Source organism: Phyllosticta citriasiana (assembly GCF_038021145.1).
Source record: "Phyllosticta citriasiana strain CBS 120426 chromosome Unknown IWZ02scaffold_6, whole genome shotgun sequence".
Lineage (NCBI taxonomy): Eukaryota > Fungi > Ascomycota > Dothideomycetes > Botryosphaeriales > Phyllostictaceae > Phyllosticta > Phyllosticta citriasiana.
Window position 1 is genome coordinate 2895 of NW_027117283.1, and position 15065 is coordinate 17959.

At 55.1% G+C, this 15065-nt stretch overlaps 4 protein-coding genes across 4 annotated transcripts; 3 read left to right on the forward strand and 1 right to left on the reverse strand.

Moving 5' to 3' along the window:
* Positions 1-565: 565 nt before the first annotated feature.
* IWZ02DRAFT_449782 (uncharacterized protein) lies at positions 566-2549 on the reverse strand. The gene has a single exon (XM_066767426.1). It carries the CDS (start codon positions 2467-2469, stop codon positions 655-657), a length of 1815 nt encoding a protein of 604 aa, XP_066622745.1. The 5' UTR covers positions 2470-2549; the 3' UTR covers positions 566-654.
* Positions 2550-4955: 2406 nt separating this feature from the next.
* IWZ02DRAFT_489992 (uncharacterized protein) lies at positions 4956-7461 on the forward strand (the record flags this gene model as incomplete). Its single annotated transcript, XM_066769622.1, has 5 exons — positions 4956-5215; positions 5263-5514; positions 6667-6827; positions 6887-7264; positions 7310-7461. 5 exons carry the CDS (start codon positions 4956-4958, stop codon positions 7459-7461), a joined length of 1203 nt encoding a protein of 400 aa, XP_066622746.1.
* A 3982-nt stretch (positions 7462-11443) lies between these two features.
* On the forward strand, positions 11444-13479 carry IWZ02DRAFT_449789 (SGT1 family protein Sgt1). The gene has a single exon (XM_066767427.1). The coding sequence runs from the start codon at positions 11471-11473 to the stop codon at positions 13415-13417; it is 1947 nt and encodes a 648-aa protein (XP_066622747.1). The 5' UTR covers positions 11444-11470; the 3' UTR covers positions 13418-13479.
* Positions 13480-13595: 116 nt separating this feature from the next.
* Positions 13596-14971, forward strand: IWZ02DRAFT_489995 (programmed cell death protein 2; the record flags this gene model as incomplete). Its single annotated transcript, XM_066769623.1, has 2 exons — positions 13596-13718; positions 13772-14971. The coding sequence occupies 2 exons, from the start codon at positions 13596-13598 to the stop codon at positions 14969-14971; spliced, it is 1323 nt and encodes a 440-aa protein (XP_066622748.1).
* Between the last annotated feature and the right edge of the window lie 94 nt (positions 14972-15065).

Consider the following 15065-nt stretch of genomic DNA (forward strand, 5'->3'; position numbering starts at 1 on the left):
TGACAAGACCGCTGTTGCGACATTCGATGACCGCTGCTCAGGCGGAACAATGACCGCGGACAACCGCTCCCTAGAATTGACTGTGATGGCGGACGACTACTCCCTAGAGAATGTCTCCCACTGCGGCGCTTCTTGTCCAAAGAAGACTTTCGTTGCAGTATTTCCGCCCTGGAAACATGGGAAAGACTATGACTTGACTCGACGTGCAAAGTACTGGCATTATCTCCTTTCACACCCACTATCTGTCGACATTCTCTGTGAATCTTGCTTTGTCGCCTAGAGTGCCGCGTTGACTCCTCCAGCCCCATCCGACTGGACGTTTGACCTCCAAGCAGTAGACTGAAACCTGTCGAATGAGTAGACCCGTCTCTAACGGCAGCCGAAAACGACAAAAGGGCAGCCGGCGGATTTGTACAGCGTACGACGCATGTGATATGGGTGCAATTCCTACGTCAATACTGCCACCATCGTGCTCTTCATGCATGTCACAATGTAGTGCGCTCGCCGGCGCCGCGGTCACAGGTACTATGATGACTACGCGTGGCGAGCCGTTGTCCATACGTGTGGCAAGAATCAAGTAGTCTTCTTTCTTCACTCACTATGGCAAGCTCTCTGTCTGTCGTCTGCCAATTCTGGCCTACCCACCGCAATAGTCTACAGTGCCATTTCTTCGTCACCTCCCGTCTCCATCTCAACTCCTGCCTCTTCGACCTCCATCTCGCTTCCCGCCTCTTCGACCTCCATCTCGCCTCCCATCTCTTCGAACTCTATCTCACCTCCCGCCTCTTTGGCCTCCATCTCGCCTGCCGTCTCTTCAAACTCCATTTCGCCTCCCATCTCTTCGACGTCCATCTCGCCCCCCGCCTCTTGCATTCCCTCGTCCCCCTCTGACTCATTGGTCTGAAGGTCAAGTTTGTCGAGGCGTTCCGAGTTCTCGGTGATGACAGCCTCGAGTTCGTCGATTTTGGCCAATACGGCTGCAATTCGTTCATCGGTAAGGCTATCAGTCAGGGCATCGTTCTCCACCGCTTCGGCCTCAGCTGCCTCAACCTCTTTCTCGAGCTCCTTCAACTCGTCCTCATATTCTTTCCGCTCCTTATCTATCAGCTCCTTGTAGATTTCCACCTGACGCTGGTGCTCGGCTTTGAACGGCGTGTACAGATACGCTTCTCTGGTGTATGTGGTGTACGATTCTGCGGGGACTACGCCCGCGCTGAGTTTGTTCAGACCTGCAGGATGGTGACTGAAGCCGTATCCCGACTCGATGAAGCCTTTGCCGATTCTGTTGATGATGATCTCTGCGATGGCACCCTGCTCATGCTGGAAAATCTTATAGAGCACGAATTGATGGATGCTGTACTGGGGGAAGTAGACGGCACAAATTGACTCAGTGAGGTTCATGAGCCTATTGCTGCATATGTGCTTTGAGTGTTGGTCTAGGCGCTTGCGCGTGTGATTGGTGTATCCGAATTCCGCTAAGGGTCGAGGTCGGATGGTGTTACTAGGCGGGTTGGAAAGACGGGCGCTAACTTTGTCGCAAAATGTCTTAATCGTTTGAACGTGCTGCGATCGAAATCTCGTCTTTGGGAGGTACCGGCGCTCTCCCTTCTTCCAATTCACGGCATCCGAATCGGAGTAATTGAGGGCTTGGTCAATCTTGCGGGCGAAGTTCGCATTCTCGGGACCGAAATGCGTGTACTTCCTCAGCTTTTTGATGATGACTGCCAGCTCCCTCTCAGTAGGACCCACACCATACTCGTCCGTCAAGTACTGACCGTAAATGGAAGGCTGATACTGGACCTTCGGGGCCGTGCTCATAGACTTCCATTCCTCCTCAGTAGCTTCAAGCCATGTGTATGCTGAAGGACGGCTCCTGTCACTGGCTCGCTGGGGAATGGTGCCGTCGATGATTGACATTGTGACTTCAGACCGCATGGAACAGAGGATGTTGACGCCTTGCCTCAGGAAGCTTTGGAACTGGTGAGCTGGACGTTTGTTGTCGGTAAGCTCTTCTTTCCACAAGCGAAGAACCAAGGTGAAGAAGGATTCGAAGAATTCGCGAGCATGGTCGATATCTTCGAGTTTCACGGATTCAACGGGCACCTGAGACTGCTCCCGCGCCGCGGCATTGTGCAAACCTTCAATGGGGTCGGCGCGGACCAGCTTTCCCACAAACAGGCCAGCCCTTTCATTCTCGTCACCACTGTCCTCTTCTTGTCCAGAATCTGAGGTGTCATCGTTTTCAACACCACCAACGTCTTCATAGTCCTCTCCACTCTCCTCTTCAGACTCGTATGTTGTGGGTTGCTCGCTCGTCACAGCCTGCCCACTCGTCGCAGCCTGCCCGCTCGTCGAAGCCTGCCCGCTAGTCGAAGCCTGCCCGCTAGTCGAAGCCTCCTCGTACAACGGTTGGATGGCCTTGTGCCGCGCACTCGTTCGGCGACTGGAAGGGTTGATTTCGAACGTCATGTTGCCCGGCTCATAAGTTTCGTCGTCGTCGTCGTCATCGTCGTCATCGTCGTCCTCCTTGCTCACAGCGTCAGAGCGGGAGCGGCCAGAGCGGCGACGGCCAGGGCGGCGGCCACGGGGGAGAGAGCCACGGGGGGCAGAGCGGCGGCCAGATGTTGACGGGTCGGGTTGGTGCTCGCGCAAGAGCCGTTCATCGTCGACAGACTCGTAACTGGTCGTGTCGATTGTTGGAGGACCGATGCTGACCTCTTTGAGGTGTCCCGGTTGAGGTTCCGCCTTGGGAGGCATTTTGATGTGAGATGATGCGTTGATCGTGGCGCTGACGTGGTTCAAAAATTGCCAGCGTGGGTTGAATATTTGCGTCGACGGCAGACCGCCCACCAAGCCAAATTTGTCGGCGACACCGCCTGGGAGCATTCAAAATAAGGCCAGCGGTCGTTTTTCGAACTTCGAGGAGTATTCAAAAGTAAACCTGCATTGGCTTTCCATCACTGTCTTGACACATAGACGCCGCAGAGTTCGGAGAATTCCACCTTGTTGTCATCGACACTCCTACGCCAATACAGCTTCGCCAAGGAGCAATAATCTGCTTTGCTTGACAACCGGCACGAGCGACGCGTGGACTGAGGGAAATGTTGTCTAAGCCAGCACAGAGAGAGCGCTTCGTCCTTACCCATCGGCAAGCTCGCCCTCTTCGATGGGTGCCAGAAGTAGTGGTAGGAAGATCAAAAAGGGCCCTGTCTCCAGGCTCAATAGGCACAAATTGGATAATACGAACAGCACTGTGGTCGGCTGCTCGGAGGGCGCAAACTGTGGTAGCAAATGAGTGCGCCCCCGCCATGGAAACAATCCCTGGATGGTGCGGTATCTGGAGGTCTCATTTCCGCGGTTGACGAATTATCAGAAGTGACAGTCCCCAACGTCTAGATCTCTTGATTTCATGGTCGCAAGAGGTGGCTTCTGTTGGCTCCAGTCTTAAGACGAATTTCCAGTATTCCTGCCCTGAAAGCATGGGAAAGATGACAAATCAGTTGGCTTGTTGGATCTCTCCAGGCCAGGCTGCCAGCGCTCTTCCCTTGTGCTTCCGAAAGAATCTTTGCCTTGTCATGAGAATGTTGGTACAAATCCTTGGCTGTGAAACACGATGTCTATCCTCTCAGAGGTAACCTTTGCCATTCCGTGGCATTGTACCGCGACAGTCAATGTTCAGGGTCGTTGCGACTGGTCACAACAGACAGACTCCCAAAACGGGCGCTGTGTCTTTGCCGCCGCTGAGATTGTACTTACTCAATGGCGCTCGCGATCAACGCCCTCTTCGCGTTTAGGGCCACCCTCTCTGGCTTCATCGTCCCGCAACATCACGCACTGGCAAGGCCCGGGGATGTTTGCGCCCGAGTGCTAGCTCGATCAGCAGCCCACGAAGGCCCTATCAAGTCTCCACTTGCAACCGGTTGGCGCCGGGCTCGAATGTCGTGCCTCCTCTCGCTCTCCTTTCCGGGGAGGGCGATCCGACGCAAAGGCGTGGAGTATTGCTGCTGCTGCTGCTACTGACGGTTCGTCTAAGGGATCTGTTTTCGTCTGCTCTCGTTATTCTTTTTTCCCCTGCAGCATGAGGGCTTCGAACACTCAAAGGCAGATTTGAGGAGTCAAGTTTTCCGTCCGATGCGTGCCCCAGAATGCATTTCCATTGATTCGGGTCCGACAATAGACTTGAGCGAAAAATTTCAAGCTATTTCGGAAGCTGACAAGAGAAAATCACGCGGATATGGCGTTTCGTGGTGCATTGGTGGATGGCCCTCGACTTGTTTGCGCAGCGCCTTGCTAGTCCAAAGTCAGCGATACGGGAAGCCTCACTGGGCAGCCGTAGCTATTTGACTAGTGACGCTGGTAAGTATCAAAGGAGATGTCAGCAAGTGCTTTGCACGTCCGAGGAAGTAAGGCCAAGAAATTTGGGATCCGAGGCTTGGTGACCAAGGTCGTGGCACACACGAGGATGGGTTTCCGCGAATTGGGCCTTGAATGCTGTTTGATTGCGCGTTGGAGCGCTCTCAGCCTGCGCTCCATCACGTTGTTTAGTGTGTGCCACGACCTTTGTCACCAAGCCTCGGATCTCGTCTGCTATTATAATTGATGGCGATGAATGATCGATCAATTGAACTAGGTGACAGACGAGAGGATCCGGCCAGTAATTGAAGGGCCCTAACCAATCAGGTCGTGCTACTACGCGCTTCCGTTGCAGCCAATCACCCGATTCTCGCCTGCGCTGCAGAGTAGTCTCCAGCAGGTGATTGGCAGTCTCGTGCATGGCACAACGTCTGCAGAGACTTTTGCTGCCAAGCCTCGGCCCGACACAGTCTGCTCTGGGCCTTCGGTCCGACCGCCCGGCCATGCACCAATGCTCCGGTCGCTTGCGGTCCGGCTCGTCGACATTGTTACCGCCCGTACTCAAGACTCCCAATTGCTACACATCTATTGCTTGCGACAGCATGCCCCCGACCAGCGATTCTGTCGATTATTCGCCTCAGTCCTCGGACTACTCTGTACATGATCCGCTCTACTCTCAAGCCCAGCTCGCCGGTGACCCACCCCAGTCTCAGCCTCAGTCTGCCAAGGGCCCACCTCAGGCCCGGAGCCTCCCCGCCAATCGTCCGCCAGGCTCGACAGCTGAGGTTAGCAGCTCAGAAGAGGACAGTGAATCGGAGGACGATAGTGAAGTAGACTACCGAAGCAGCGATAGCGATCTCTTGTAAGTGACAAAGTTAGAATCATGGGTCAATCTGACGAAACATATAGCGCAGGCTCCACCCACGAGGTTGGTCACACGAGCGGCGTCGTTTGGGACCCCGAACGCTTGGTCTTCCGCTTCCGCCTGTTATTTGAAGTGTTCAGCGAGGAATACCTGCCGCTTGATGACGTAAGCGAAGAATACGCTGTTGACGATGGCGATGAATGCCCCAGTGTTGCTGTCGAGTCGGTTGCCGAGGCGAGACGCTTGAAGCAAATGCCTTACGAGGACGAATTTCCCGATGAGGGCGTCGAAGCCGAGTGGGATGAAGAGAGAACGGTCTTCTGCAGGAGAATGGGAAGAAATACGTGAAGGGTCAGGCACAGGTGAGCAAAGCTTAAGCCATTTCTAGGGTAGAGTAACTAACAGACCCCAGTTCCTTCGGCGCAGCAGAATCGCACTCATGTTCGCCCAACTCATTGATGTTGACCCTTTTGGAGGAGCCTTCGGGCCTTCTTTCGCTGGAGGAGAAGCTTCGTCCTGGTCTTAAGTGACACCTTGGGCAATCGAATGTCTTCCATAGCTCTCAATCCAATAAGAATACCTTCTCGAACAGTATGTCCAAATGCAACTTGACTCGACGCTACACGCGGAGAACACCAATTACGCTCGGTGTGGGCACCGGAAGGCCTGACAGAAATCTTCCTGGCGCCGCGCGACTCAGAACTGGGCGTTCGATGTGATCCGTTCAATCCCCAAGTAAATTCGCGTTGTGGGCGCAGCAGGATTCGCACGCGCAGGCTCGGGAGCATTCATGCCGGGTACCGCTTTGGTCTTGATACCCTGCTCTGAGAACGATTTGGATTTCCACCTTGATGTGGGGTAGATCCCGAGCCATGTCGGCCCGGTGAATTGCCAACTAGCGTTAGATTCGGGATAAAGCTCTGACTGTCAATTTGGCGACGAGAACGAAACAAGCTGACAGGGCCGGGCCGCATGGTTGGAAGGAAAGCACTGTCAACACTCCTATGCCAATACTGCCGCCAAAATGCAGCGCCCTCGCAGCCGCCGCGGTCACAACTACTCTCAAGACTGCACTTGGCGAGCTGTCGTCTATACCTGTGGCTAGAATCAGGGACGAAATGGGCACAGAAAGAAGTGCGACTAAGGAGCATCCGTCCGCCGTCCCAGCTGCGCCTAGGGAGCAGACGTCCGCCATCACAGTTGTGTTTTAATTGAGTATCCGGTAGCGGTCGACTGGTGAGATCGTATGGTGGTGTAGGTGGTTCCCGACTTCCCGGTTCAGGGTCCACGCCGCCACCAAGTTGGTCTAGTCGGAAATTGCCAACATTTCCTCTCACTTTTCTGACCTTTTCCTCAACTTTTTTGATCTTTTCTCGCTCGCCTCAACACCAATTTCTGTGTCAGTTCTCCAGACTCTGAGCGGATTCCACGTTACTGACTAATTATAGCATGCCCCTCCCCTTGCCCTACACATCGCGATTGGAGGAGAGTTTGAGAGAACTTGAGGAGTTCAACGCGCGGCCGTTCCCCTTTGCAATTGAAGAAGACTTGGGGGTCTGGGACCCTGTCAGGCGAGTGGTGGTTTTCGGCCGCCAACATACCTGGCGAGGTGAGTTTTCCTCTACTGGCGTCGAGACCAAACCGGCAAGGGACTGAGTTCAGACATAGCAGCCACAGACCCTCCTGCGTCCACGCCCACGGAGACTCCCGCGCCCAGGAACGCTCCCAGGCGCCCGACCATGGAGGCTCCCACGCCCACGACCGGGCCCACGCCCACGAATGCTCCCGGGCAAGGCAGCGCCGAGGAGTTTGAAGACCACTGCCTGAATAACGTCTACCTCAAGACGAGGGACAAAACGCGCCGCCTCTCCAAGCTGCCAGACCCCGCGCGAGAAGTATTCGAGGAGCGTATACGCTCCTACTTCTGCGACAATGCCGCGGTAGCAAGGATTTGGCGCTTTTTCAGGGACCCGGAGAAAAATTTCGCATGTTTCTACACGTCTTGCGTCAGCAGAAAGGCGGAGAAAGAAGTCAAGAATACAGCCTGTAAGCAATATTTGCATGCGAAAGAATGCACCTAACTTTCGACAGGCCCACGATGCGTCAAAATTGGCGAGCTCTGCATGCGCAAGCGCGGCGGTGGGGGCCTTTACATTTTGCCGAGAGAGCAAGAGGAGGATGAAGACTATTCGTGGAAGGAAATCGGATTTTGGACCGACGAGGACAAATTCGACAAAGAATAACGAGCAGCAAACGCCTTGCCAGCCCGAGAACCCCGCCCATACCAAAAGAAACCCCAAGTCTCCAAGTGAGCGACCAGGACACCAAGAAACGCCCGTCAGTCATGAACAGCTATACACAGCGACTACCTCCCAGCCAGCAAGGCTCTGCTGCCGACCTTCTTCCTGCCGCGCATTCCCTCGAGCATTCGCACTAGCGACTCGTGGACCTTGCGGTTAACGGCCCAGGCATCCGCCATCTTCTTCATGCGCAGAGTGGCAATGATACCAAAGGCGACACAACGCAGCGACGGCCGCTTGTTGTTGTTGTAAAAGGACGCGTTGGGGTCTGGAGTGATGCCCATTTCGGACAGCAGAGACAGGTGGGAAGTGTTGCTATCGGACGTTAGTAGAGATCTTGCAGATGAAAATGACAACGTACCATTCGCCCCACAGCTCAATCTGCATCATCAAAAAGCGCTTCTCGTACGCCAGCTGCCCGCGCAGGCCCTCCTCCCGCCCACACCTAGCCCGAAGATACTGAATCTGCCGGGCCAGACCTTTGAGCTCGCCTGTATGCTTCCGCTCCCTTTCGGCCGCTGTGGCTTTGAGCTCCAGCAGCTCGGTCTCGCTGCGTCCCTCGCGCGTCTGCTGTGAGGCCAGCTCTCGAATGCGGCGCTCCTTTTCGCGCAGCATCTCGCGGGACTCCTTGGTCAGCGAGTCGAGCTGTTCGTCACGCTCTTGCAGCGCAAGCTGGAGCTCTTCAGTCTCGAGCGTGGCCGCTCGCAGCATGTCGTGCAATTCCTTGAGGTCCGCAGCGTGCTTCTTTGAGTTGCCGCCGGTACCAGCCTTCTGTGCAGCCAGTCGTTGTGTGTAAGCTTCAATGTCGTCCTCGCGCTCGTCCAGCTTGAAGTGGAGTTCGTCAGCTTCGGCCTGGCTCTCCCTGAGCTTCTTGTCCTTTTCGCGGATTTCGGAACGCAGGCGCATCTCTTGCTCGCGCATACACGTCTCTAAATCTTCCAACTCGACGCGCAAGTTTTCGGCCTCGGCCTTGGCCGTGTGCAGCTTGTCTTGAAGGTCGCGACGCTCCGATGCGCGTTCCGAGTTAGCGCGCAAATCGTTGAGATCTTCCGTCAACTTGCGGACACGGAGGCGAAGGCTTTCGCGGTCGGCGTCACTGATGTGAAGGTCCTGCTGAAGCGACTCGACCGAGGACTGCAGGCTACTTTTTTCGCGTTCGGCAGTCCGGAGTTGAGACTGCACGTCCGCAGAGTTTGCCTTTGACAGCTGCATGACCTTGGCCTCGAGATTCTGTCTCTCCAATTCGCCCTCGTCCTGAGCGTTGATGAGGACTTCAATCTCATCCTCGAGCTCCTGCTTGGTGTGGACGAGCTCGTCCTTGAGCGACTGAATGGCAGCGAGGCGCTCATCAGCCGTCTTCTTCAGTTCCTCGAGGTCCCTCTCCCGGGCATTCAATTTCGCTCGAAGCGTATCAAGCTCATGTTCGCGGTCGCGGGCAAGGTTATTGACGAGCTCAAACTGAGTGCCGGGCTCCTCCATGCTCTGGCGGAGGGCTTCCATCTCATCGCTGCGTTCCCTGATGGTCTTGCGGGCAGTCTCGAGCTCCCTATTCCGGTCGTTCAGCTCGGCAACCTTGTCGTCGAGCGTCTTCTTGATAGACTCGAGCACCTCTGTGCGATCGTCGAGCAGGTTCTTCACCTTGTTCAGCTCCCTTGTCCGCTCCCCGAGCGTCATTTCGTGTCGATCCACCTCGTCCCGGCTGCGTTCCAGGTCTTTGCGAGTAAGCTCCAACGCCTTGCGGATTCCTTCGACGTCATTGGTGCGGTAGTCGTTCAATTGCTGAAGCGTGGCGGATTGCGACTCCACCCGATACTTCAAGTCTGCAATCTCGCGGTCCTTTTCGGCCAGGGCAGCACGTAGAGAACCCATCTCTCTATTGGTACTGTCGAATTCGCCGGCGCGGCGCTTTAGAGGACTCATGTCTTGCAGCTGATCATGCAGTCGTTGGATCTCTTGCTCGTACTGCTTCTTGATCGGACTTTGTGATCTGATCTGCTCGCGCAGCAACGAAAGTTCCTGGTCCTGCCGCCTCTTCGTGGGGCTATTCGATCGGAGCTGGTCGCGCAAGAGCTGGATTTCTTGCTCCTGGGCTTCCTCGGTGGCGTCTCTCTGGCGGGCGTTTTCGGCGTATTGTCGCAGCTGGCGTTGGCATTCCTCGAGCTCGTCTTGAAGAGATTCTGCGGCGTCCAGACGAGACTTCAAAGAGGAAATCTCGTCGTCTTTGGCGCGTGTCACTTGCTGCAGCTTGTCACGCGCGTCATTGGCAGCCTGTTGGGCAAGCTGGGCCTGATTCCCACCCGATGACTCGGCAATCTTAACGCGGTCGAGCAGGTTTTCGATTTCGCTCCGCTTTTCCCGGTCCGTAGCCTCCAGTTGCCTCTCCAGAGCCTTGATGCGGAGGTCCTTCTCGCGCTCGTTGGCGCGCAGTTGATCCTCCAGAGCCTTCATTTCGTCCCGCTTTTGCCGCTCCCAGACCTCGAGTTGCCTTTCGAGGGATTTGAGCTGAGCTTCCTTTTCCTCCTCAGCCGCCTCGAGCTTCTCCCGAAGATCCTCAATTTCATCCTCTTTGCTGTCGCGTTCTTGCTCGAGTTTCTGCAATTGCGCTTTGAGCTCCTCATCATCCACCAACGACTCGATTCTCTCTCGCAATTCGACAAGCTGCTCGTCCTTGGTGTCGATTTCCTGCTCCTTTTGTCGCAGTTCCATTTCCAGGTCGCCTATGTCATTTTGAAGCCTCTCCACCTCTTCATCGTTCTTGCTGACCGCGTCGAGCTTGCTCTGGAGAGTCTGAACCTCCTCAGCACGCTCCTCGGCAATCTTCTCCAGCCGCTCAATCTCTTCGCGCGAGGTTGCATCGGTGTGCCTGCGCTTGACCTTGTCGGCATAGTCCCGCAACTGATCCTTGTATCCCACAAGCTCCTTCTCGGCCGTCTGCAAGGTCTTTTTGAGGCTTTTGATTTCAACCACAAGCTGCGTCTTGTCCACCTTGAGCTCTGTGTTTTCTCGCAGGACCGCTTGTTGGTAGTCGGTGCCGGCCTTTTGGAGGTTTTCTTCGAGGAAATGAATCTTGAGCTTGAGGCCAAAGTTGTCTTTGTCAATTTGAGCAAGTTTCTGCTATGATCAGCTTCTGAAAGGTCGCGACAGTGTGCGACTTACAGCCTCTTGCTCCCTCAGCGTGAGCATGTTCCCTCTGTCCAGCATCGCATTTCCGTCCTTGTTTACCGCCAGAGGTGTGCTCATGAAGCTGCTGCTCGCTGGTGGTGGCGGTCCTGGCGTACCATTGGTTTCCGTCACGTCGCTTGTCGAATTGTCGTAGACGCTGGCCTCGGGCAGCGCGGGGCTGTTGTCAAACTTGTAGCCGGGCTTCAGGACCGCCGGTGTCTCGATACCCTTCTTGAACAGACCGCCATTCGCATTCCCGTCTTCCATGTCGTAGATTGAAGACGTTATGCGGTTCTTCATGGCGCTTTTCAGCAGCGGTGTAAACTCCTGCTTGCCCGGCGGGTTCCGTTTCGATACCAAAGGATTGCGCGCCTTGGGAGTGGTGAGACCTCGAGGTGTCCGCGAACCGCGCATTCGCCGAACGAGGTCATCGCCGTCGCGACTTGGGGATTGAAACGAAGGCTCCATGGACATGTCGAGGTCGGCGTTCGTCAGGCGCGTTGCGTCGGCGTACTCGGTACGCGGGGTATCGGGATAGAGATGCGCCATGGTGAGGGCACACGATCGAAAGCGTTCAATGTCGTGGTCATTCGCGGGCGAAAATTGGGAAGCGCGTCGTCGGTGGTTGCTGCGTTGTGGTGTTGGGGTGAGCTTTGGAGCTCCGGATTGCTTATGTTTGGGTTCCTTCCGTTTTGGGTTTAGCCGGTCGCCGGGCTGCCGAAACCAGCACGTGCATGCTGCAACTGGAACCACCACCACCACCACCAGGACCTACGACTTCCGTCTTCAAATGGCAGACAGCGAAAAGAGCAAGGATTCTGACAGTCAAGATAACTTCAAGTGGTTTGGAGAGGGATTTGACGGGTTTCCAAAGAAACTGCCGGACGACACGGTTGAGTATGCCGTCTTCATCATCGACTCGAAATTCTCCACCGACAACCAAATCCGGGAGAGGCTGCGAAGCGTAGAAAGTGCTGCTGACGCGCTTTCCAAAAAGCTTCTCAAGGACTACATCTGGCAGCGCGAGTCGTTTGATCTTCAGCTGAGACGAGAAGATGGCTGCTGGCTGCTCCGCGGCACAACAAATTATGGAGACTCCGTTGCCGACGAGTGGCTGATTGTGTACTTGCTCGGAGAATTGAGCAAGCAATTTCCTGAAGCATGGATGCGCATACACGACACGGATGGCGAGTTCTTGCTAATTGAGGCTGCGACTGTGCTTCCCAAGTGGTTAAATCCAGAAATCGCTGACAACCGAGTGTGGATCAATCAATCCAAGCTCTTGATCATTCCCGTGGAAACCTCTGACAAGCGTCCGTTGACCATTCAAGAAGCACTGCATTTCATTCAGTCAACGTCGTCCAAACTTGTTCATTCGCCGCTCGTTGAGGAAGAAGCGTTTTTCCGACTTCGCAATTACCCAGAAGAAATTTCCTCAACTCTGCATCACTCTCTCGTCACGATTCCGCGCAAACTTGCATTTCTTCTTTATCAAAATCCTGCATACACTTCACCTGCGGTCGAAGCATTTTATTTGCGCGACCCCATTTCTTTGCGTCCTTTGAAGAGCGAAGACGGGTCCGCCCTCAAGTTTCCGCCGAAAGACTTGGTGACAGTCAGTGTTCGGTTCACCAAGGTTGGCTTCGCCCAATTGAAGAGCCAGCAATTTGTTGGTTCAAAAGTCTGGGAAACAGAAATCGCAAGTCTGAAGCCTGGCAAACAACGCGACAAATTGGAAATGGGCATGAAATTGGCTGCTGGATTCGACATGCTCATGGCCGACCCGCAAAATCAAGACAAGCGCGCCGTGCGAGAAATCGAGCTTCTACTGGAAGATGTTGAAGCCGGAGAAGAGAACCTGCCTACGGACGATGAAATAGCAAAGTGGGACGCCCGAGAGGACGACGAGAGCTGGATGGATATCAGCTACGAAGAATTCGAAAAAGAGCTACAGGGGAAAAAGTCGAAAGGATTTGGCGACAAGGCAGCCCAGGCGAATCTTCAAAAGATGGTGCAGCGCTTCGAATCATTCCTCAACGACAGAAACGCTGGGGCAGAAGGAGCAGAACTCGAAGACATGGACATTGATGATGACGGGGACGACATTTCCAGCGATGACGAAGAGGAAGACAAGGCCGCGAGTTTTGACGAGGAAGAATTCTCCAAAATGATGCGCGAAATGATGGGCATGCCGGAAGAGGTGTACAAGGAGGTCATGGAGATGCCTCTCGACGAAGTCAAGGCAGCCAAAGAAAATCAGACAAAGCTTGAGGAGATTTCGGCACGCATCAATCAGCAAGAGGAGGAAAAGAAGCGACCATTTTTTGGACCTGAACGGCCACCAAAACCGGGAAAGAAGAACGAAGACATGGCAGAGCAGAGCTCAGAAGATGAAGGTGCTTGGGGTGAGCAAGAAGCAAAGGAATTTCAGAAGAATATGGAAGCCATGGAGGCGGAGCTTCGGCAGGCAGGCGCGCTCGACTTGGATCCGAAGACGAAAGAAGGAGTGGCCAAAGCCATTAAGAGCACAGACAAGGGAAAGGGCAAGGAACGAGAAGTTGAAGAGTTAGACGTGGAGGAGATTCCGCGAGATGATGAAGAGGCGGTGGATATCGACTACAATCTGGTGAAGAACATGCTCGAGGCCTTCAAGGCACAAGGAGGCATGGCTGGTCCGGCTGGCAACATGATGAGATCCATGGGAATGAACATGCCACGGGATGAGCCAGACGACTGAAGGCGTTCCTGACATTTCGAGTCCATATCATACAGAAAATAGATTTGTTTTAGAGACTCCAACATGCCTTTGTCTTTGGTTTTGATGCCAATCGCCGGGTACCCTAGCGTCACCCGTCTTATCGATAGCTCAACTTTTTTCAAACCGCCAGCCTCGACCATTTCCAAAACACGCAACAATGGCTTCTTACGACAGCGACTCCTCAGGCGACGAGGAAGAATACACCGAAACCAATGTCCTGCTGGGCTACGCCTCCAAAGACCCCACAGATGACGACTTCAGTCAACTCGGCGGCTATCCGGTGCGTCACCTTTGCGACTCGTCCTTAGCCTTACCTGTTAACAGTTCCAACAGACATGGCTCAATGACCAAGCGCCGTCCTTCTCCCTCGCCAAATGCAAAGTTTGCAGTGACCCTATGACGCTCCTCCTGCAGCTCAATGGCGACCTCCCCCAAACCTTTGCTGGCCACTCGCGCCGCCTTTACATCTTCAGCTGCCGCCGCAAGACATGCCGACGCAAGCCTGGCTGCGTGCGCGGGTTCCGTGCTACACGCGTCAGCGCGTCGGCGCTCAAAGCCCAGCGCAAACACGAAGTCGACGAGGCGGCAGCCGCAGCAGAGGCGCTGAAGCGCAAGGAAAAAGAGGAGGAGGACAGGCGGAAGCAGGGGAGCTTGGGCACTGCATTGTTCGGCGGGGGCGCACCTCCAGTGAGCTCAAATGCGAATCCGTTTGCTGCTCCGTTATCGTCAACGTCACCGGCAAACCGTTTTGCCAGCGCGAGCAGCCTCGCCGCGAAACCGGCGCAAAAGACGACTAGTACAAACGACACGGACGCGGCGCTCTCCCAAACCTTTGCGGAAAAGGCTCGTCTCTCCAGCCCTCCTCCCGCAGACTCGCCCGTTGTACCTACAACGACTGCCGCCGCTGAGCCACACGTCCCCTGGCCCAGCAATCCGCAATCCGCTCTCCCCTCTCCCTACCCATCATACCACCTGGACGCAGACTATGAAGCCCTCGATCCCACACCACCGGCCATTCCTGGCAACGCGGTTCTCGACCCAGACGCGGCAGAGCCCACGCCCGAAGCCAGCGGCAGTGGCGGCGAAACAAACGTCAAAGAGGCTTTTGAATCGAGTCTGGACAAGGCATTCCAGCGCTTCGCCGACCGCTTGGCTCAGAACCCGGAGCAAGTGCTGCGGTACGAGTGGGGCGGCGTGCCACTGTTGTGCAGCCGCGACGATGACGTGGGAAAGCTGTTTGGCGCTGGCGCAGACGAGGAGGGAGACCACAAGGTAACAGCGAGTGGCGGTGGTGCCGGCATCCCGCGCTGTGGAAACTGCAGCGCAGAGCGCGTGTTTGAGGTTCAGCTTGTGCCACAGGCCATCATGGAGCTCGAGGCCGAGGAGCTGAGCCTCGAAGGCATGGAGTGGGCGACGATCATCATGGGGACATGCAAGAAGGACTGTGCGGCAAGGGGAGCCAAGGATAGCGAAGTTGGATATGTGGAAGAGTGGGTGGGAGTACAATGGGAAGAGCTGGCGGCGAGGAAGTAGCGTCAAGTCAAGTAATGAAAGTCACAAAAGCTAGCACGAAGTATTGGCGCGGGTATTTCTTCTTTGCTCACTGGCTATCTGTTTTACAGCAAGC